This window comes from Rhinoderma darwinii, chromosome 10 (genome assembly GCF_050947455.1).
Source record: "Rhinoderma darwinii isolate aRhiDar2 chromosome 10, aRhiDar2.hap1, whole genome shotgun sequence".
NCBI lineage: Eukaryota > Metazoa > Chordata > Amphibia > Anura > Rhinodermatidae > Rhinoderma > Rhinoderma darwinii.
Window position 1 is genome coordinate 104,278,489 of NC_134696.1, and position 25,612 is coordinate 104,304,100.

Genomic DNA, 25,612 nt, shown 5'->3' on the forward strand with positions numbered 1-25,612 from the left:
GGCGCATGCTGGTATAACCTGGGTATCTCCTGTATATAATTATATATGTACAGCTGGTATAAGTTATACATCTTCTTGTATATAGTGATATGGAACATGCTGGTATAACCTGGGTATCTCCTGTATATAATTATATATGTACAGCTGGTATAAGTTATACATCTTCTTGTATATAGTGATATGGAGCATGCTGGTATAACCTGGGTATCTCCTGTATATAATTATATATGTACAGCTGGTATAAGTTATACATCTTCTTGTATATAGTGATATGGAGCATGCTGGTATAACCTGGATATCTTCTGTATATAATTATATATGTACAGCAGGTATAAGTTATACATCTTCTTGTATATAGTGATATGGAGCATGCTGGTATAACCTGGGTATCTTCTGTATATAATTATATATGTACAGCTGGTATATTATACATCTTCTTGTATATAGTGATATGGAGCATGCTGGTATAACCTGGGTATCTTCTGTATATAATTATATATGTACAGCTGGTATAAGTTATACATCTTCTTGTATATAGTGATATGGAGCATGCTGGTATAACCTGGATATCTTCTGTATATAATTATATATGTACAGCTGGTATAAGTTATACATCTTCTTGTATATAATGATATGGAGCATGCTGGTATAACCTGGGTATCTTCTGTATATAATTATATATGTACAGCTGGTATAAGTTATACATCTTCTTGTATATAGTGATATGGAGCATGCTGGTATAACCTGGGTATCTCCTGTATATAATTATATATGTACAGCTGGTATAAGTTATACATCTTCTTGTATATAGTGATATGGAGCATGCTGATATAACCCGGGTATCTCCTGTATATAATTATATATGTACAGCTGGTATAAGTTATACATCTTCTTGTATATAGTGATATGGAGCATGCTGGTATAACCTGGGTATCTTCTGTATATAATTATATATGTACAGCTGGTATAAGTTATACATCTTCTTGTATATAATGATATGGAGCATGCTGGTATAACCTGGGTATCTCCTGTATATAATTATATATGTACAGCTGGTATAAGTTATACCTCTTCTTGTATATAGTGATATGGAGCATGCTGGTATAACCTGGGTATATTCTGTATATAATTATATATGTACAGCTGGTATAAGTTATACATCTTCTTGTATATAGTGATATGGAGCATGCTGGTATAACCTGGGTATCTTCTGTGTATAATTATATATGTACAGCTGGTATAAGTTATACATCTTCTTGTATATAGTGATATGGAGCATGCTGGTATATCCTGGGTATCTTCTGTATATAATTATATATGTACAGCTGGTATAAGTTATACATCTTCTGTATATAGTGATATGGAGCATGCTGGTATAACCTGGGTATCTTCTGTATATAATTATATATGTACAGCAGGTATAAGTTATACATCTTCTTGTATATAGTGATATGGAGCATGCTGGTATAACCTGGGTATCTTCTGTATATAATTATATATGTACAGCTGGTATAAGTTACACATCTTCCTGTATATAGTGATATGGAGCATGCTGGTATAACCTGGGTATCTTCTGTATATAATTATATATGTACAGCTGGTATAAGTTATACATCTTCCTGTATATAGTGATATGGAGCATGCTGGTATAACCTGGGTATCTTCTGTATATAATTATATATGTACAGCTGGTATAAGTTATACATCTTCTTGTATATAGTGATATGGAGCATGCTGGTATAACCTGGGTATCTTCTGTATATAATTATATATGTACAGCTGGTATAAGTTATACATCTTCTTGTATATAGTGATATGGAGCATGCTGGTATAACCTGGGTATCTTCTATATATAATTATATATGTACAGCTGGTATAAGTTATACATCTTCTTGTATATAGTGATATGGAGCATGCTGGTATAACCTGGGTATCTTCTGTATATAATTATATATGTACAGCTGGTATAAGTTATACATCTTCTTGTATATAGTGATATGGAGCATGCTGGTATAACCTGGGTATCTTCTGTATATAATTATATATGTACAGCTGGTATAAGTTATACATCTTCTTGTATACAGTGATATGGAGCATGCTGGTATAACCTGGGTATCTTCTGTATATAATTATATATGTACAGCTGGTATAAGTTATACATCTTCTTGTATATAGTGATATGGAGCATGCTGGTATAACCTGGGTATCTTCTGTATATAATTATATATGTACAGCTGATATAAGTTATACATCTTCTTGTATATAGTGATATGGAGCATGCTGGTATAACCTGGGTATCTTCTGTATATAATTATATATGTACAGCTGGTATAAGTTATACATCTTCTTGTATATAGTGATATGGAGCATGCTGGTATAACCTGGGTATCTTCTGTATATAATTATATATGTACAGCTGGTATAAGTTATACATCTTCTTGTATACAGTGATATGGAGCATGCTGGTATAACCTGGGTATCTTCTGTATATAATTATATATGTACAGCTGGTATAAGTTATACATCTTCTTGTATATAGTGATATGGAGCATGCTGGTATAACCTGGGTATCTTCTGTATATAATTATATATGTACAGCTGATATAAGTTATACATCTTCTTGTATATAGTGATATGGAGCATGCTGGTATAACCTGGGTATCTTCTGTATATAATTATATATGTACAGCTGGTATAAGTTATACATCTTCTTGTATATAGTGATATGGTACATGCTGGTATAACCTGGGTATCTTCTGTATATAATTATATATGTACAGCTGGTATAAGTTATACATCTTCCTGTATATAGTGATATGGAGCATGCCGGTATAACCCGGGTATCTTCTGTGTATAATTATATATGTACAGCTGGTATAAGTTATACATCTTCTTGTATATAGTGATATGGAGCATGCTGGTATAACCTGGGTATCTTCTGTATATAATTATATATGTACAGCTGGTATAAGTTATACATCTTCTTGTATATAGTGATATGGAGCATGCTGGTATAACCTGGGTATCTGCTGTATATAATTATATATGTACAGCTGGTATAAGTTATACATCTTCTTGTATATAGTGATATGGAGCATGCTGGTATAACCTGGGTATATTCTGTATATAATTATATATGTACAGCTGGTATAAGTTATACATCTTCCTGTATATAGTGATATGGAGCATGCTGGTATAACCTGGGTATCTTCTGTATATAATTATATATGTACAGCTGGTATAAGTTATACATCTTCTTGTATATAGTGATATGGAGCATGCTGGTATAACCTGGGTATCTCCTGTATATAATTATATATGTACAGCTGGTATAAGTTATACATGTTCTTGTATATAGTTATATGGAGCATGCTGGTATAACCTGGGGATCTCCTGTATATAATTATATATGTACAGCTGGTATAAGTTATACCTCTTCTTGTATATAGTGATATGGAGCATGCTGGTATAACCTGGGTATCTTCTGTATATAATTATATATGTACAGCTGGTATAAGTTATACATCTTCTTGTATATAGTGATATGGAGCATGCCGGTATAACCTGGGTATCTTCTGTATATAATTATATATGTACAGCTGGTATAAGTTATACCTCTTCTTGTATATAGTGATATGGAGCATGCTGGTATAACCTGGGTATATTCTGTATATAATTATATATGTACAGCTGGTATAAGTTATACATCTTCCTGTATATAGTGATATGGAGCATGCCGGTATAACCTGGGTATCTTCTGTATATAATTATATATGTACAGCTGGTATAAGTTATACATCTTGTATATAGTGATATGGAGCATGCTGGTATAACCTGGGTATCTTCTGTATATAATTATATATGTACAGCTGGTATAAGTTATACATCTTCTTGTATATAGTGATATGGAGCATGATGGTATAACCTGGGTATCTTCTGTATATAATTATATATGTACAGCTGGTATAAGTTATACATCTTCTTGTATATAGTGATATGGAGCATGCTGGTATAACCTGGGTATCTTCTGTATATAATTATATATGTACAGCTGGTATAAGTTATACATCTTCTTGTATGTAGTGATATGGAGCATGCTGGTATAACCTGGGTATCTTCTGTATATAATTATATATGTACAGCTGGTATAAGTTATACATCTTCTTGTATACAGTGATATGGCGCATGCTGGTATAACCTGGGTATCTCCTGTATATAATTATATATGTACAGCTGGTATAAGTTATACATCTTCTTGTATATAGTGATATGGAACATGCTGGTATAACCTGGGTATCTCCTGTATATAATTATATATGTACAGCTGGTATAAGTTATACATCTTCTTGTATATAGTGATATGGAGCATGCTGGTATAACCTGGGTATCTCCTGTATATAATTATATATGTACAGCTGGTATAAGTTATACATCTTCTTGTATATAGTGATATGGAGCATGCTGGTATAACCTGGGTATCTCCTGTATATAATTATATATGTACAGCTGGTATAAGTTATACATCTTCTTGTATATAGTGATATGGAGCATGCTGGTATAACCTGGGTATCTTCTGTATATAATTATATATGTACAGCTGGTATAAGTTATACATCTTCCTGTATATAGTGATATGGAGCATGCTGGTATAACCTGGGTATCTTCTGTATATAATTATATATGTACAGCTGGTATAAGTTATACATCTTCTTGTATATAGTGATATGGAGCATGCTGGTATAACCTGGGTATCTCCTGTATATAATTATATATGTACAGCTGGTATAAGTTATACATCTTCTTGTATATAGTGATGTGGAGCATGCTGGTATAACCTGGGTATCTTCTGTATATAATTATATATGTACAGCTGGTATAAGTTATACATCTTCCTGTATATAGTGATATGGAGCATGCTGGTATAACCTGGGTATCTCCTGTATATAATTATATATGTACAGCTGGTATAAGTTATACATCTTCCTGTATATAGTGATATGGAGCATGCTGGTATAACCTGGGTATCTTCTGTATATAATTATATATGTACAGCAGGTATAAGTTATACATCTTCTTGTATATAGTGATATGGAGCATGCTGGTATAACCTGGGTATCTTCTGTATATAATTATATATGTACAGCTGGTATATTATACATCTTCTTGTATATAGTGATATGGAGCATGCTGGTATAACCTGGGTATCTTCTGTATATAATTATATATGTACAGCTGGTATAAGTTATACATCTTCCTGTATATAGTGATATGGAGCATGCTGGTATAACCTGGATATCTTCTGTATATAATTATATATGTACAGCTGGTATAAGTTATACATCTTCTTGTATATAATGATATGGAGCATGCTGGTATAACCTGGGTATCTTCTGTATATAATTATATATGTACAGCTGGTATAAGTTATACATCTTCTTGTATATAGTGATATGGAGCATGCTGGTATAACCTGGGTATCTCCTGTATATAATTATATATGTACAGCTGGTATAAGTTATACATCTTCTTGTATATAGTGATATGGAGCATGCTGATATAACCCGGGTATCTCCTGTATATAATTATATATGTACAGCTGGTATAAGTTATACATCTTCTTGTATATAGTGATATGGAGCATGCTGGTATAACCTGGGTATCTTCTGTATATAATTATATATGTACAGCTGGTATAAGTTATACATCTTCTTGTATATAATGATATGGAGCATGCTGGTATAACCTGGGTATCTTCTGTGTATAATTATATATGTACAGCTGGTATAAGTTATACATCTTCTTGTATATAGTGATATGGAGCATGCTGGTATATCCTGGGTATCTTCTGTATATAATTATATATGTACAGCTGGTATAAGTTATACATCTTCCTGTATATAGTGATATGGAGCATGCCGGTATAACCCGGGTATCTTCTGTATATAATTATATATGTTCAGCTGGTATAAGTTATACATCTTCCTGTATATAGTGATATGGAGCATGCTGGTATAACCCGGGTATATTCTGTATATAATTATATATGTACAGCTGGTATAAGTTATACATCTTCTTGTATATAGTGATGTGGAGCATGCTGGTATAACCTGGGTATCTTCTGTATATAATTATATATGTACAGCAGGTATAAGTTATACATCTTCTTGTATATAGTGATATGGAGCATGCTGGTATAACCTGGGTATCTTCTGTATATAATTATATATGTACAGCTGGTATAAGTTACACATCTTCCTGTATATAGTGATATGGAGCATGCTGGTATAACCTGGGTATCTTCTGTATATAATTATATATGTACAGCTGGTATAAGTTATACATCTTCCTGTATATAGTGATATGGAGCATGCTGGTATAACCTGGGTATCTTCTGTATATAATTATATATGTACAGCTGGTATAAGTTATACATCTTCTTGTATATAGTGATATGGAGCATGCTGGTATAACCTGGGTATCTTCTGTATATAATTATATATGTACAGCTGGTATAAGTTATACATCTTCTTGTATATAGTGATATGGAGCATGCTGGTATAACCTGGGTATCTTCTATATATAATTATATATGTACAGCTGGTATAAGTTATACATCTTCTTGTATATAGTGATATGGAGCATGCTGGTATAACCTGGGTATCTTCTGTATATAATTATATATGTACAGCTGGTATAAGTTATACCTCTTCTTGTATATAGTGATATGGAGCATGCTGGTATAACCTGGGTATCTTCTGTATATAATTATATATGTACAGCTGGTATAAGTTATACATCTTCTTGTATACAGTGATATGGAGCATGCTGGTATAACCTGGGTATCTTCTGTATATAATTATATATGTACAGCTGGTATAAGTTATACATCTTCTTGTATATAGTGATATGGAGCATGCTGGTATAACCTGGGTATCTTCTGTATATAATTATATATGTACAGCTGATATAAGTTATACATCTTCTTGTATATAGTGATATGGAGCATGCTGGTATAACCTGGGTATCTTCTGTATATAATTATATATGTACAGCTGGTATAAGTTATACATCTTCTTGTATATAGTGATATGGAGCATGCTGGTATAACCTGGGTATATAATTATATATGTACAGCTGGTATAAGTTATACATCTTCTTGTATATAGTGATATGGAGCATGCTGGTATAACCTGGGTATCTTCTGTATATAATTATATATGTACAGCTGGTATAAGTTATACATCTTCTTGTATATAGTGATATGGAGCATGCTGGTATAACCTGGGTATCTGCTGTATATAATTATATATGTACAGCTGGTATAAGTTATACATCTTCTTGTATATAGTGATATGGAGCATGCTGGTATAACCTGGGTATCTCCTGTATATAATTATATATGTACAGCTGGTATAAGTTATACATATTCTTGTATATAGTGATATGGAGCATGCTGGTATAACCTGGGTATATTCTGTATATAATTATATATGTACAGCTGGTATAAGTCATACATCTTCTTGTATATAGTGATATGGAGCATGCTGGTATAACCTGGGTGTCTTCTGTATATAATTATATACGTACAGCTGGTATAAGTTATACATCTTCTTGTATATAGTGATATGGAGCATGCTGGTATAACCTGGGTATCTCCTGTATATAATTATATATGTACAGCTGGTATAAGTTATACATCTTCTTGTATATAGTAGGGTGGAGCATGCTGGTATAACCTGGGTATCTTCTGTATATAATTATATATGTACAGCTGGTATAAGTGATACATCTCCTGTATATAGTGATATGGAGCATGCTGGTATAACCTGGGTATCTTCTGTATATAATTATATATATGTACAGCTGGTATAAGTTATACATCTTCTTGTATATAGTGATATGGAGCATGCTGGTATAAGCTGGGTATCTTCTGTATATAATTATATATGTACAGCTGGTATAAGTTATACATCTTCTTGTATATAGTGATATGGAGCATGCTGGTATAACCTGGGTATCTTCTGTATATAATTATATATGTACAGCTGATATAAGTTATACATCTTCTTGTATATAGTGATATTGAGCATGCTGGTATAACCTGGGTATCTTCTGTATATAATTATATATGTACAGCTGGTATATTATACATCTTCTTGTATATAGTGATATGGAGCATGCTGGTATAACCTGGGTATCTTCTATATATAATTATATATGTACAGCTGGTATAAGTTATACATCTTCTTGTATATAGTGATATGGAGCATGCTGGTATAACCTGGGTATCTTCTGTATATAATTATATATGTACAGCTGGTATAAGTTATACATCTTCTTGTATACAGTGATATGGAGCATGCTGGTATAACCTGGGTTTCTTTTGGTTGATTTCTGATCTTTTTGAAGTTCTAATGATGATAAGATTCCTGACAATGTGGCGGCCTCTCCCGGTTCTGGTTTTCATGTTCGGTCCTTTGCTGTGAATATATAATGTAGGATGTGATTCGCGGAGCGCAGGAGATTCCCGCTGAGAGACGGCCATTCATTATTTAGAGCAGAATTGTGTGAATGAGCTGCGCTCCTCGGGGGATTCATTCATAGATTCTTTATGAAACAAGTCTCGTACATTGTCCACCTGCAGCTCTAATAATAATACAGAATGTGATCATTATAATAATTCAACTATAATACCCAGGATAGAAGTATAAATACCCGGGTTATTGCTTTGCCGTCCATTGTCGTCTTCTCTGTGTGTGGATTGTGTTATAAAGATACAATGGTTTGCTTTAACTGATCTGTCTGCTGTAGCCGGGTCGCTCTGTGCCATGATGCAGCCAGACGTGTCGGAGTATTGAGTGTTGTACTCGGGAAATTAGTTGTCAGTGCCCCCAACAGACACGCTCATAAAAACTCAGAATGTCTTTGGGTTTATTGAGTATTATGGCTACATGTACTGTCGCTTCGATTATCAGACGACCCGCAGGGGCGTACACTGGAGAGCAGACCCCCCAAAGCAAAATACATACTTTGCGCCTTTCATGACAACTTAGTTCACCCACCAGTACTACTACCTCCCCCATCTACACCATTGGGAGACAAGGCCTCCTGCTGCCCCATTTAGTTTTATAGGCTGTATAATTCAGATCATTGAGGGAGGACCTGGTGCCAAAATGTCCCTCCCACGAGCAGCAATACTGGCGCTGGAAATAGGAGTGGCTTGTCTCCAGGTCCCCGTTTTTTGGGGTTTTTGGCTTTTTTTGCTAGCTCCATGCATTAGAGTTCTCACTGTTAAAATGGTATTAGTGGCTACTGGTGGTATGAAGGGTTCATTCGTCAGTGGTAGATCAAAGCGAACACCCCCTTTAAAATCTGTCAGTGATATGATTGTATCTTAAGGAGGTTCTCCGCTTTGGAAAATCCCTACTTGTAAGAAGGATCCCTAGATAATAAGCTAATTATAAATTGCCCCCCCCCCCCCTGCTGAGACCACCAGCGATCAGCTGTGATCTGTAGAGAGACCTGGCAGTAAGTGTTCAATTTCCCTACAGCGCCACCACAGGGGAAATGAAGTATTACACAGTGTCCATTAATATCAATGTGTTGTCTGTAATACAGGACAGGACAGGTCCTCCAGAGAGAGACGCTCTATGTAACCGCTCTCCACTCTGACCAAGAGATGAGGACCCCGAACCGAGGACCCCCCTCTCATTAACTCAGAAGTCACTAATAGGTTGGATGTCAATGGACAATTCTAAACTGGACACCCCCTTTAAGATGTTCATAGATGTGATAGTAAAGCTTCTCTCATTGGTCGGTGCATTGTGTCATCCTCCGTCCTTCTCTCATAGATTGCTATCACCCGTGTTTCACCTTCGAAACTGAAGCCGCGTCCGAGGATTTCCCCCAAGAACATATCTCTGGGGTAAAGAGTCCGACTCCTCCCACCTCCTCCATGTGCAAGGCCGTGGTCAGGGGTCTGAAGGGCAATCGTCCCGTGCAGTGGGAAATTGCATTCGACATCCAGAAGCTGTTCAAGGAACGAGAGAACAGAGACGACGATGAGAGCGACCTGTGGAACGAGACGTTCCATCATCTGGCGGCCAAGTCCATCATACGAGACTTTGAGCAGCTGGCGGAGAGAGAAAGTGAGATCGAGCACGGTAATGAGAACTCAAGTACCGCACCGGTAGGAGACATCGCAATATGTAGACCCCCCCCCCCCCTACACCGTACAAGAGCGGCTGACTGACGTTTCCAGAAGAGAATTGAAACACAAAAGTTGCAGAACTTTTTATTATAGAACAATGCTGTGTACCGGCCCTTTAAATGATAGGACGCCATTTTATTTCACTCATTATGTATTACAGCTGTGAGCGCAGCAGCAGGGACAGCGCAATGTACAGGGACAGCGCAATGTACAGGGACAAGACGACCGAATGTAGGAACTTCTGACTTCTTATTACTGTAGGGATGAATATGAGACTGACTGTATGACAGGTGAACACAATCTATTGTTCTCTGTTATCAGACATGTCAGGCTGGGGGGAGGATGACTGTAGGACAGGTGAATACAATCTATTGTTCTCTGTTATAAAACATGTCAGGCTGGGGGAGGATGACTGTAGGACAGGTGAATACAATCTATTGTTCTCTGTTATAAAACATGTCAGGCTGGGAGAGGATGACTGTAGGACAGGTGAATACAAACTATTGTTCTCTGTTATAAAACATGTCAGGCTGGGGGGAGGATGACTGTAGGACAGGTGAACACAATCTATTGTTCTCTGTTATCAGACTGGGGGAGGATGACTGTAGGACAGGTGAATACAATCTATTGTTCTCTGTTATCAGACATGTCAGGCTGGGGAGAGGATGACTGTATGACAGGTGAATACAATCTATTGTTCTCTGTTATCAGACATGTCAGGCTGGGAGAGGATGACTGTAGGACAGGTGAATACAATCTATTGTTCTCTGTTATCAGACATGTCAGGCTGGGGGGAGGATGACTGTAGGACAGGTTAACACAATCTATTGTTCTCTGTTATCAGACATGTCAGGCTGGGGAGAGGATGACTGTATGACAGGTGAATACAATCTATTGTTCTCTGTTATCAGACATGTCAGGCTGGGAGAGGATGACTGTAGGACAGGTGAATACAATCTATTGTTCTCTGTTATCAGACATGTCAGGCTGGGGAGAGGATGACTGTAGGACAGGTGAATACAAACTATTGTTCTCTGCTATCAGACATGTCAGGCTGGGGGAGGATGACTGTAGGACAGGTGAATACAAACTATTGTTCTCTGCTATCAGACATGTCAGGCTGGGGGAGGATGACTGTAGGACAGGTGAGTACAATCTATTGTTCTCTGTTATCAGACATGTCAGGCTGGGGAGAGGATGACTGTATGACAGGTGAATACAATCTATTGTTCTCTGTTATCAGACATGTCAGGCTGGGAGAGGATGACTGTAGGACAGGTGAATACAATCTATTGTTCTCTGTTATCAGACATGTCAGGCTGGGGGAGGATGACTGTAGGACAGGTGAACACAATCTATTGTTCTCTGTTATCAGACATGTCAGGCTGGGGGGAGGATGACTGTAGGACAGGTGAATACAATCTATTGTTCTCTGTTATAAAACATGTCAGGCTGGGGGAGGATGACTGTAGGACAGGTGAATACAATCTATTGTTCTCTGTTATAAAACATGTCAGGCTGGGAGAGGATGACTGTAGGACAGGTGAATACAAACTATTGTTCTCTGTTATAAAACATGTCAGGCTGGGGGGAGGATGACTGTAGGACAGGTGAACACAATCTATTGTTCTCTGTTATCAGACTGGGGGAGGATGACTGTAGGACAGGTGAATACAATCTATTGTTCTCTGTTATCAGACATGTCAGGCTGGGGAGAGGATGACTGTATGACAGGTGAATACAATCTATTGTTCTCTGTTATCAGACATGTCAGGCTGGGAGAGGATGACTGTAGGACAGGTGAATACAATCTATTGTTCTCTGTTATCAGACATGTCAGGCTGGGGGGAGGATGACTGTAGGACAGGTTAACACAATCTATTGTTCTCTGTTATCAGACATGTCAGGCTGGGGAGAGGATGACTGTATGACAGGTGAATACAATCTATTGTTCTCTGTTATCAGACATGTCAGGCTGGGAGAGGATGACTGTAGGACAGGTGAATACAATCTATTGTTCTCTGTTATCAGACATGTCAGGCTGGGGAGAGGATGACTGTAGGACAGGTGAATACAAACTATTGTTCTCTGCTATCAGACATGTCAGGCTGGGGGAGGATGACTGTAGGACAGGTGAATACAAACTATTGTTCTCTGCTATCAGACATGTCAGGCTGGGGGAGGATGACTGTAGGACAGGTGAGTACAATCTATTGTTCTCTGTTATCAGACATGTCAGGCTGGGGAGAGGATGACTGTATGACAGGTGAATACAATCTATTGTTCTCTGTTATCAGACATGTCAGGCTGGGAGAGGATGACTGTAGGACAGGTGAATACAATCTATTGTTCTCTGTTATCAGACATGTCAGGCTGGGGGAGGATGACTGTAGGACAGGTGAATACAATCTATTGTTCTCTGTTATCAGACATGTCAGGCTGGGGGGAGGATGACTGTAGGACAGGTGAATACAAACTATTGTTCTCTGCTATCAGACATGTCAGGCTGGGGGAGGATGACTGTAGGACAGGTGAGTACAATCTATTGTTCTCTGCTATCAGACATGTCAGGCTGGGGAGAGGATGACTGTATGACAGGTGAATACAATCTATTGTTCTCTGTTATCAGACATGTCAGGCTGGGAGAGGATGACTGTAGGACAGGTGAATACAAACTATTGTTCTCTGCTATCAGACATGTCAGGCTGGGGGGAGGATGACTGTAGGACAGGTGAATACAAACTATTGTTCTCTGCTATCAGACATGTCAGGCTGGGGGAGGATGACTGTAGGACAGGTGAATACAAACTATTGTTCTCTGCTATCAGACATGTCAGGCTGGGGAGAGGATGACTGTAGGACAGGTGAATACAAACTATTGTTCTCTGTTATCAGACATGTCAGGCTGGGGGAGGATGACTGTATGACAGGTGAATACAATCTATTGTTCTCTGTTATCAGACATGTCAGGCTGGGGGGAGGATGACTGTAGGACAGGTGAATACAAACTATTGTTCTCTGCTATCAGACATGTCAGGCTGGGGGAGGATGACTGTAGGACAGGTGAATACAAACTATTGTTCTCTGCTATCAGACATGTCAGGCTGGGGAGAGGATGACTGTAGGACAGGTGAATACAAACTATTGTTCTCTGCTATCAGACATGTCAGGCTGGGGAGAGGATGACCGTAGGACAGGTGAATACAATCTATTGTTCTCTGTTATCAGACATGTCAGGCTGGGAGAGGATGACTGTAGGACAGGTGAATACAATCTATTGTTCTCTGTTATCAGACATGTCAGGCTGGGGGAGGATGACTGTAGGACAGGTGAATACAATCTATTGTTCTCTGTTATCAGACATGTCAGGCTGGGGGGAGGATGACTGTAGGACAGGTGAATACAAACTATTGTTCTCTGTTATCAGACATGTCAGGCTGGGGGGAGGATGACTGTAGGACAGGTGAATACAATCTATTGTTCTCTGTTATCAGACATGTCAGGCTGGGGGAGGATGACTGTAGGACAGGTGAATACAATCTATTGTTCTCTGTTATCAGACATGTCAGGCTGGGGGGGGATGACTTGACTGTAGGACAGGTGAATACAATCTATTGTTCTCTGTTATCAGACATGTCAGGCTGGGGGGAGGATGACTGTAGGACAGGTGAATACAATCTATTGTTCTCTGTTATCAGACATGTCAGGCTGGGGAGGATGACTGTAGGACAGGTGAATACAATCTATTGTTCTCTGTTATCAGACATGTCAGGCTGGGGGGAGGATGACTGTAGGACAGGTGAATACAATCTATTGTTCTCTGTTATCAGACATGTCAGGCTGGGGAGGATGACTGTAGGACAGGTGAATACAATCTATTGTTCTCTGTTATCAGACATTTTAGGCTGGGGGGAGGATGACTGTAATGTTTGTCAATGGGATGAGTTATAGAAAGTGTAGAAACCTCCCTACCCCCCCCCCCCAGGATCACTACTTTGTCACGTATCTCCAGCGCTGAGACCCCCAGACACGGTTACATCCATGTATAGTAGTTTATAGGTAGCGGCGCTGGGTGTACATCACTAGGGAGGTGACCCCATTTTGCTATGGAGATAGAAGGATCAGCAGCTGCCGGACACTTCTGATGCCACTTATCTCATGGTGGGTCACTTCTGGTAGGGGAGATCTCCTCGATCAGATATGGAAGAGGAAGTGTCTCTTATGGGGTTACTGTGACTGTCATTGTGGGGGGGTGGTCAGCGAGGACTTCAAGATGGGGGGATCCTTCTGCCTCTCTCCTTACCTCACATGAGCGGGACCCCCGGGACCTGGTTATTAATGCCGCCTGTCCTTATATTAGGATTTCTCCATGTGAAATCTTCATATAAAACTTAAAGACAGCGGCCGACGAGGGAGAAATCAGGGAGAAGGAGATGATCTGCTATTCAGTTACTTCTTATATCTGTACCTAGGAAAGCTGGGTGTCAACCAGCCTGGTCTACATCACAGGGTCATCACCCACCTTTCCCAGAGTCCTGAATGGCATTGTTATGCATAGACACTTTTAGTATCAAAACATAACTAGGCAGATTTGCCATTCAGGATTCTGGGAAAGCTGTCTGACAACCCTGTGATGCAGCCATATCAGTCCTCCATGATCTCTGCAGCCGTCCACCCTACAGGTGTTGGGTCCCTCTCACCGTTCTCTTTGCGTTTTACTTTCAGGTGTTGGACGGCGGTTCCAGCTGAACGCCATTCACGCCAGCAAGGCCTGTAATGTAATCAGCAAGTACACGGCGTTCGTTCCGGTAGATCTCAGCAGCAACTCGTACCTGCCCAGCGTGGTGGAATACGCCAACACAGGTAACAGCGCAACGCTCTGCAGGAACAGGCCACTCCACCTGCGGCATCTCATGCCTCCACCCTACGAGCCTCCTCCAGGTGTTTCTATGTTCACGTCCTTCCTGTCGTTTTTGGCTTGATCTGTTTGATTTGCTTCCCGTTTGTGTCCTTGATCCCGTCCCCCGCGCCCCGTCCTTCCGTCGTGTTAACTGTGAGTCTCTCGTCTGGTCCTTTCTCTCTCTGTCTTTGTCCGGAGGTCTCTCCCACTGACTGAGGAGGATGCCCTCATTCCCTGCTAGGTGCCGCTCTCAAACAGGGCTCTCAGCGCAGCTTAAGCTCCGGAAGTCGCCGTCTGCGAGGCTTCTCCATCGGTCTGGGACGATCGCAATCAACATGTGTGTCCGAGCCATCCGACGATCGATTTTACAGTAAGACCTCCCCTTATTCTCAGCATTTATTTAGGGTGAAATCACAGGTTGCAGTCATAGTGCATTTTTTTGCAGCAATTTTCGCTAAATTGCGGCAAAGAACATGTGATATAAGCGCAGCCCTTCATGTCTTCGGTGCGAGGCCGGTATCACTATCCAGCTGAAAAGCTGTAAAATTCAACATTTATTTTACCGCCCTGCGTGACAGATTTCAGTCTCGTAGGTCGTGGGCGGAGACTTTGGTTCCACCCCCTGCTCTTGATTGACACGTCAATGCTCTTTGGGTCACATGACTTGCAGGGGAGTGGCATCACAATATATTGAGCCAGCACGGAAAGAGATGATATTACCCCTAATAGTGTTTTCTGTCTTGCCAACCCCCACTCATTGAATCCTCCATAAAAAAATAAGTGTGCCAATTAATTTTATATTTTACCTGCTTAGGAGAGCTCTGATAAATGACACAATTCTTGCTACCAGCAGCCACCACTAGGGGGAGCTCACTGTATGTGGATTTATACAGCTGGTATTAAATGTTAGTGAACTCCCCCTAGTGGCAGCTGCGGGGAATTACCAGTATAAGCAGGGGAAGCAGTTCAGTGACGGCCCCCTTCCACCATGGGCCCTATAGCAGTCAAATTCTGAAACCCAAAACTCCTCCTGCACATAAAGCTGCCCACAGACTGGCACAAACCTAAATATAGATATAATAATGGGGGCAGAGGACAGACCGGGCTACATAAATGCGTTGGGTGGTAATGTGGCCGTTCTTCTTCATGACAGACGTTGATGAGAGCGCGATATCGCCCTGCACGACGCCAGTGTCCTCGGGATGGGAGCGCTGCAGCTTTCCACAAGGTGAGATGGCTACAGTGACATCACGTGAAAAGTGACATCATCAGGATGGATGTCACGCATTCAGGTCCAGGCTTCATGGTGACATCGGAACGTGGCATCAATTGAAGAAAGTGACAAAATTGCGGTTGCAATTACCATTGACGTTGTTTTGCGACCGCAATTTTTTGCCGTGTATCCAGACCCTTAAAGAGGTAGCTCATCCCAAGAAACCCCTTTGTCTCCTTCTCAGGTTACAGATGCTGGGTGAAAACCCAATCATGGCCGCCACTACAATACCCATAGAAGTTGTCACCCGGCTATCCACAGATAAATCTTATTAGCACTGCTCTCTATGTGATAGTGTCAGTATTTACTGCAGGTCCAGCATTCTATTCATGTATCAGGAGGCTCAGGATGAGCACAGCTCTAGATAAGTGAGGGCTGCTGTGCATGGTGGACGGACATTGATGCTCGGTGCCGTATTGCTTATGTCTTTCAGCCGCCGCGCGCAGTCCGTCTGTTTCCTCGTCCCATTCTCAGAGATCTATAGAAAGTCTCTTTGCCGCCAGGTAACTAAAGCTCCGACGCTGACATTTCATTTGCTCGCGCGGGAATTCTTATTTGTCTTATTGTCGTAGGTTGAGCCTGAATAAGACGAGACTTCTGACTCGAGCAGCCAAAGGGTTTATGATTAAATCTCCTGGAAAAGGCAGCGATGAAAGCGAGAACGAAAAGAACATTGACTACGTGCCCCTGGTGAGGATCCTCGTGTGTCCGGCGATCCTGCTCCTGGCTCCTCCCTTCACGGGTTCGCATGGACGGCAGATTTAGAGGGGTTTTCCAGTTTTGTATAAAAAAAAGTTTAATGCCAGCCCCTCCTCAGGCAGTTGTGGATGTGGCAAAAATAGGAGAAGAGGGGGGAGGAATCCTCCAGCTCACCTGACACTGTGGGTTGTGTCACAATAGCGCCCGGATCCTCGTGTCGGCACACGGTCTGAAGCAGGGAAGAAGAAGAGTGTTTGGATCCAGCGCTGTGTGCAGTTTAAAACGGAAGCAGGTTCCAAGTTTAATGGTTCTTGGTTTAAAAGGTAGTCCAGAGGTATAAAGTCCAGGTGTGGAAGTAAGCGGGCGGTGGTGTCCTCAGAGCCTACGCGTTTCGGACGCTTCTGCGTCCTTAGTCTTGGCTGTAATGTCTGTGGATGTGTATAAGATGTGTGGGATCTGTGTTTTGTTTTGTTTTTCCTTTCCTCTGCCCCGTGCATATTTTCTCTCTCTATGACTGCTCCCTCTCCCCTCTCACAGCATGCAGCCTCATAGACAGAAAGAGAGAACCTGCAGCTGCATCCGCCTCCTCCCCCTCTTCAATGTCCACTCTTTACTAGATTACTGGGAGACTGAGGAGGTTTGTGAACATTTAGGCTGGATTCACACGAGCATGTTTGGTCCGTAAAGGACGGAACGTATTTCGGCCGCAAGTCCCGGACCGAACACAGTGCAGGGAGCCGGGCTCCTAGCATCATACTTATGTACGACACTAGGAGTCCCTGCCTCTCCGTGGAACTACTGTCCCCTACTGAAAACATGATTACAGTACGGGACAGTAGTTCCACGGCGAGGCAGGGACTCCTAGCGTCGTACATAGCTATGATGCTAGGAGCCCGGCTCCCTGCAGTCTGTTTGGTCCGGGACTTGCGGCCGAAATACGTTCCGTCCATTACGGACGTAACATGCTCGTGTGAACCCAGCCTAACAGAGATCCTGATGTTTGGGACAGGAAAACTACAGTTCACTTTTTTTTATATACTTTTGTGATTCAATTCATTACCATTTTCAAGATCTCTTCTTGCTGTCAATGAATTGAAACATCTTTTGTTTTATATCTAGAGGCTTACAATTTTATCCTGTCTAGTCAATCCCCTGTGAACTAAACAGCCTGGACTTGATTGATACATTCTACCTGCTCTGACACATTGTAACAACAGGACAGGAGAGAGATTTGTGCTGCTGTACTTGGGATGTATTAGGTCAGGACAGGTTTTCAGCCTCTGGATGTAAGTATAAATGTTCCATTTCTTTGGCAGCAAGCAGAGGTCTTGAAAATAGTGAGGAATTGAAACACAAAATCTGTTAGAAAGCTGCAGAGCTTTATTTAGATAGAACTGGAAACCCTCTTTAAAGAGCACTTCCCCTAATATCGGACCCAATTTATACTGAACACCTGTGTGGTGACCCATATATTAACCCCTTACTTTGCGCCTGTTTTTGGTTTCCTCCTCGTAGGTCACTCTGCAGTTGGCTTGTGGAGCCTTCCTACTGAACCAGGCCTTTGCAGATGCAGCCAACATCCCAATAGACAAACTCAAGTGGACGTCTCCGTTCACAAGTCACCGCAATGCTCTGAGCCCCATGTCTCACGGCTCTTCTCCTTCCCGGAAGGACCCAGCTCCTTCTGCGATGGGCACAGGACAGTTGCTCGCCCCGAATGATGACCATCACACCACACTGAATGGGTTTGGTGAAGACGCCTGCCACCAACCCCGAACACGCCACCTCTCCAGCAGCGCCTTGGACAGTCCTTCCCGATCCGCAAAGTCGGAGAACGAACTGACCCTCCCGGTCCTTCCCGCGCGGCGCTTTTCATCTCCCGACAGCGCTCAAGATTCCGCCTCCATTCACACAGACAGTGGTTTGGGGTCCGAGTCGGATGGCACCGAGGTCCACTCTTGGATGGAGAGCATTGAGGAGCAACGCAGGTCACATCCAGAAAGCATGATCTGGGCCACCGCCGTCGCCCTGGCCTGGCTGGAGAACAACTCTGCCGCCTACTTCATTGAGTGGGAGTTACTGGCGGCCAAGGCGGACCGCTGGTTGTGTAAGCAGAAGGTCCCTGAGGGACGCACTCTGGCCACGGTCAAGTCCGCCGCTCAGCAGCTCTTCGTGTTGCTTCGACATTGGGATGAAAACTTGCAGTTTAACGTCTTGTGTTACAATCCAAACAGCGTGTAGCGGCTGGGGGAGGGGGTGCCCGCAACCCCAATGTCTGTGTGTTGTGGTATGGCTGTCTTGTGAAGAGTTGTATCAGTGCCCCCAGTAGAGCGGGTATGAAGCCAGGTCTTTGCATGTGGCATTAATGAAGGTGGACCTGCTGCCCCCAGATGGTGGCAGGAGGTGCACGATATCTCTACTAGCAGGGAGGGCAAGGTTATACTTCCAGCTGAGATCCGCTGCCACCACCATTGGTCGTGTGGGGTTCTTATTTAAGTTGGCAAGGGCAAAGATGTGCCACTGGAGGCCACGGAAGCTGTTCACCCAGCCATGGAGGCCACAAAGATCTGCCAGCAGTCAGGGCCCAATTGCATGTTAGTCCCTCGGTGAATGGTGGGTACGCAGGGCGCTGATACCTTTCGTTATGCCAGTCATCTATGTGGTGGTCATCTGCGCTGCCCCCCTTGCATGGTCCTTTGCCCCTTTGTGTTCATGGTGGTCCGGTGATGTACCCATCATCCCTGGTTATATGGGGGGGTCTTCCAGCTTTGTAGGAGTGTGCGGAGGTCTGTCCAGTCTGTGTGCCCGTCGTGCCCGCTTCTGTCTTCTCTGTGAGAATGTTAAACAGCCAAGTGATATATTTACTGTGGTGTCCTTAGGGGTATTGGGGAGGGGTATATAACTTGCAGGGATGTGGGATAAGTTCTATGCATGGGGTCCCGGGGTCTTCTTGTGTTTTGAGGTTGATTTACTCAATTGAATATTTTTTCGTCTGTGCGTTTCGGGAGTTGGTTTTTTCGAGGGGCGGGTTCTGTGAGTGGGGGGAGGGGGTGATATCAGTTTTGGGGCTCGTCCATGTCTATAAGCTACACATCAGATCTACCTTCTCTCTGCGCTTTAGTACGTCTGATCTGTGCGCATTCAAAGCAATGCGTCCCGCCACTTCTTCTTTTCTCGTAATCTACACAATCCGTCTTCCTGTATCACACGCTGAGTACACGATGTAGCATTCCAAGAAGTCCGGCTTCTAGATACATATGAGATAGATAGATAGATAGATAGATAGATAGATAGATAGATAGATAGATAGATAGATAGATAGATTTGAGATAGATGGATAGATAGATATGAGATAGATAGATGATAGATAGATAGATAGATAGATAGATATGAGATAGATAGATAGATAGATAGATAGATAGATAGATAGATAGATAGATAGAGATAGATAGATATATGATAGAGATAGATAGATAGATAGATAGATAGATAGATAGATAGATAGATAGATAGATAGATAGATATGAGATAGATGGATAGATAGATAGATAGATTTGAGATAGATGGATAGATAGATAGATAGATAGATAGATAGATAGATAGATAGATAGATTTGAGATAGATATGAGATAGATAGATAGATATAAGATAGATAGATAGATAGATATGAGATAGATAGATAGATAGATAGATAGATATGAGATAGATAGATAGATAGATTTGAGATAGATAGATATGAGATAGATAGATAGATAGATATTAGATAGATAGATAGATAGATAGATAGATAGATAGATAGATAGATAGATATGAGATAGATGGATAGATAGATAGATAGATTTGAGATAGATGGATAGATAGATAGATAGATAGATAGATGGATAGATATGAGATAGATAGATAGATATGAGATAGATAGATAGATATGAGATAGATAGATAGATATGAGATAGATAGATAGATATGAGATAGATAGATAGATAGATAGATAGATAGATAGATATGAGATAGATAGATAGATAGATAGATAGATTTGAGATAGATAGATATGAGATAGATAGATAGATATGAGATAAGATAGATAGATAGATATGAGATAGATAGATAGATAGATAGATTTGAGATAGATAGATAGATAGATAGATAGATAGATAGATAGATAGATAGATAGATAGATAGATAGATAGATAGATAGATAGATATGAGATAGATAGATAGATATTAGATAGATAGATAGATAGATAGATAGATATGAGATAGATAGATAGATAGATAGATTTGAGATAGATAGATAGATATGAGATAGATAGATAGATATTAGATAGATAGATAGATAGATAGATAGATTTGAGATAGATAGATATGAGATAGATAGATAGATAGATTTGAGATAGATAGATAGATAGATAGATAGATAGATAGATAGATAGATAGATAGATAGATAGATAGATAGATAGATAGATAGATAGATAGCTATGAGATAGATAGATATGAGATAGATAGATAGATATGAGATAGATAGATAGATAGATAGATAGATAGATAGATAGATAGATAGATAGATAGATTCCCATGTCTTTACACTACATACAAACTAATGGAAAATAATTATAGCCCCGAGCACCAGGCCACAGGGTGGAAGATCATACTTTTCCTATAAGAAGGCCATTGAGAAAATCCATTATGAAGACAAGAAGTTGTTAGCCCCGCCCCCCTGACTCCTCAGAATAAGGACACTTCCTCTTTGTAAGGAGACGGGCTATCAGTCATGTGATCCCTCTGGTTTCTGTTGAATGGCTGACAGGAATCAGAGTAGAGGGTTGTATGTCCTAAGATATTTACGGACCCTTAGGCCTTATTTACACGAGCGTTGCGCACCTCGGACGTGAAAAACGACACTTTTTCACAGACGAGGTGCATCCGTGCTCGGCGCTGCAGGACGCGATGTCACGCATCCCCCATAGATGAGAGTCTTTGGAGTGATGCGTGAAAAGAACGGACATGTCCTATTTTGCCACGGACCCTTCACACGGTCCGTTGAAACAACGGCTGAGTGAACGGCCGCATTGAATTACATCGGTCCGTGGGACGGACGTTTAACACGCTCGTGTAAATAAGGCCTTAAAGCGACCCTCCGATCCTGGACAACATTTAATATATGATGGGGTATATGGAGTAATATTACCGGGTGCCCTCCAGTTCATGTCATTGGTGAGGCTTAGTGAACTACCACCCCCATCGGTGCACTCTGTAATCTTTGGGATTTTCATAATCTGACATCTCTTCTTCAGAGACCCGCGCCTTTCAGATATGCAGCATGTTGCGTCATTTAGATCTACGTGGATTTAGGGATCCGCTCGTGTGTGTCTTATATGATTATTTAACGTGCCGGTGCGGTAAGGGGGTACTTTCTTTTTATGTCAATGAAGCTGAATCCTTGTGTAATGAAAAGTGCTGCGATTTTCTAATATACTTGCGTCTATGAGTTTTTATACCTCACCATTTTCAATATCTCTGCTTTCTGTCAGTGGATGAAAAATTCATAATTACATCCAGAGGCTGAAAACCTGTCCTGACCTAACTGAGGGTTTGTTACAATTGTGTTTAGTCTAGGCAATCCTGTGAACTCCAGACTGGTACATTTACCTGCACTGATACATTGTAACAAACTATCAGAACAGGAGAGAGATCTTAAGAATTGAAGCAAAGTATATTAGGAAGTTACAGAACTTTACTTTATACAAGAATTTCTATAACATTGGAAACCAATACTGAATGTGGATCAGATGCTGTTCCTAGATCCTGGATGTAAAGTGAGGTGTATGTGCTGTTGACTGATCTCTGATGTCTGCCAGGACTTGGACGGACTGTTGACGGATACGTTGACACATCTCTTGCTGCGCTGCCGACCGGCTGCACCCTCGTGCCTTCTGTTCATTCAGCTTCGTTCTTATTTTGGCTGAGAGAGGATTCGGCATCAGGTATTAAAAGATTATTGATTCTTGTATTATGAGATTCGTGTTCAGTAAAGTGATATTTTGTGAACAAACTGTGAGACTCCTCAATCCATCTCCTGTTTACTATAATTGTATCATAAAACATGAAGATACACAATATATATATATATACACGGTTCTGCAGTGTTAAAAGGATGAGATGATAGATATATGAGAGAGAGATATGAGAGAGAGAGAGAGATATGAGATATGAGAGAGAGATATGAGAGAGATGAGAGAGAGAGAGATATGAGAGAGAGAGAGAGATGAGAGAGAGAGATATGAGAGAGATATGAGAGAGAGAGATATGAGAGATAGAGAGATATGAGAGAGAGATATATGAGAGATATATGAGAGAGAGAGAGATATGAGAGAGAGAGATATAGATATGAGAGGGAGATATAAGAGAGAGATATGAGAGAGAGATATAGATATGAGAGAGAGATATGAGAGAGAGATATGAGAGAGAGAGATATAGATATGAGAGAGATATAGAGAGATATGAGAGAGAGATATATGAGAGAGAGAGATATAGATATGAGAGAGATATGAGAGAGAGAGGAGAGAGAGATATATGAGAGAGAGAGATATATGAGAGAGAGATTAGAGAGATATGAGAGAGAGAGATATAGATATGAGAGAGAGAGATATAGATATGAGAGAGATATGAGAGAGAGATATAGATATGAGAGAGAGATATGAGAGAGATATAGAGAGATATGAGAGATATATGAGAGAGAGAGATATAGATATGAGAGAGAGATATAGAGAGATTTGAGAGAGAGGTATATGAGAGAGAGATATAGAGAGATTAGAGAGAGAGATATGAGAGATATAGATATGAGAGAGATATAGATATGAGAGAGATATAGAGAGATATAGAGAGATATGAGAGAGAGATATATGAGAGAGAGAGATATAGATATGAGAGAGATATAGAGAGATATGAGAGAGATATATGAGAGAGAGATATATGAGAGAGATATAGAGAGATATGAGAGAGATATAGATATGAGAGAGAGATATAGAGAGATATGAGAGAGAGATATAGATATGAGAGAGATATGAGAGAGAGATATAGATATGAGAGAGATATAGAGAGATATGAGAGAGATATGAGAGGGAGAGAGATATGAGAGGGAGAGATATTAGATAGACAGATATCATTGCGGTGTCTTGTAACGATTCCTTCACCTGTGTGATCATCACATGACGACTATGGACAGAATTCTATGCACTGGAAATAAACAATGAATGTTCCTACAGAGTAACAACAAGCAGAGGTCTTGAAAACTGAGGAATTAATGCAAAAAGTATATTGGAAAATTATATAACTAGTACAAAAAAATAACAAATTTGCTGAAACCGGAATATACCCTTTTAAGCTCCTAGTTGGAGGCCCTTCAATAACGGAATAACTAGTCATCTGCTGGTATAATCAGACTTTCTACATGGCGGGTCCCCACAGCACAGCGTGGCATCGGCAGTCTGGTATCCTGTATGCCCTCCTGGCTGGTGGTGGGATTACAGGACTGTCATTACACAACCTCATAGCAACCAATCAGAGCTCAGCTTTCATTTCTTAATCTTCTCTGGAAGAATGAAAGCTACACCGTGATTGGTTGCTATGGGTAACAGCCATCTTTGCCGTTGTTACAGGCCTCATGTATAAGAAATACGTCGTTATGTAATCCTCTCATATAAACTGTACATTATTATAGCGTCACACCGGCAGATAAATGGTTACACACAGGCAGCATACCCCCGGTCGATGCGTCAACCTCTACATTGCGACATTGTTCAGTCCATTCAGGGGTCGGTGAGACGATCGCCTTCATTTAGCGTTTTTATTTCGGTGTCTGCTACATAATGTCTCAGTATCGTCCGCAGGCGCCTCTTATCTCTGCTGGAATCTCTGAATTCTGAGATTTTACAGATCTGAGGATCTGCTGATCAAAGCGCCGGCCGCCGTGTGGCGACTATTTTTAATCTCTCGCTCTTTTTCTAAGGCGTCGACGTGAGACCGGCCTGAGTCATCCCTTCTGTTGTGTTTTTGCCGCCTATTGTTATAAACACACAAGATGGTGCCGATCAGCTGCTCTAATGTAATCAGTCAGGTACCAGACATGAGGCAGACCCCAGCGTCTCCCCCCGCCGCCGGAGCTGTCAGTCATCGCACAGGAGAGGGGGCGTCGTGGTACAAAATGTTCATCTCAGTTTTATTTAGTAACAGAGACTAAAAAAGTTATAAATCACCGAATAATCACGAGAAAACCTGGCGCCAGCGAAAGATCCCTCCGCGTCTGTGCGATGTTCTATCAAAGCTCAACGATTCAATCACATCCACTGAACCGTCCGCCAGAGTGCCAGTCAGGGGGAGCAGAAAGTAGAAGACGTCCCAAGACGCCTAAGAACCAAGGTTTTTCATGTTTCGGAAGGCTGCGGAGAGGTGTCATGTCACCTGGGGGAGGGCATGTGTGGCAGATATTCACCATCCTCTGGCACTGTAGGGGGCACTTGTGCCTTCTAGTGC

General features: G+C 41.0%; 1 protein-coding gene across 1 annotated transcript in view; it reads left to right on the forward strand.

Annotated features, from left to right (window-relative positions):
• VWA5B1 (von Willebrand factor A domain containing 5B1) overlaps positions 1–21,288 on the forward strand; it is a 126,878-nt gene extending 105,590 nt beyond the window's left edge. The window contains exons 16-22 of the mRNA XM_075840487.1: positions 9,852–10,163; positions 14,936–15,073; positions 15,352–15,480; positions 16,264–16,338; positions 16,817–16,886; positions 16,956–17,073; positions 18,598–21,288. Of these exons, the coding sequence (XP_075696602.1) occupies positions 9,852–10,163; positions 14,936–15,073; positions 15,352–15,480; positions 16,264–16,338; positions 16,817–16,886; positions 16,956–17,073; positions 18,598–19,323 (1,568 nt within the window). The 3' untranslated portion in view covers positions 19,324–21,288. The remainder of the gene's footprint in view (positions 1–9,851; positions 10,164–14,935; positions 15,074–15,351; positions 15,481–16,263; positions 16,339–16,816; positions 16,887–16,955; positions 17,074–18,597) is intronic.
• Positions 21,289–25,612: the final 4,324 nt, after the last annotated feature.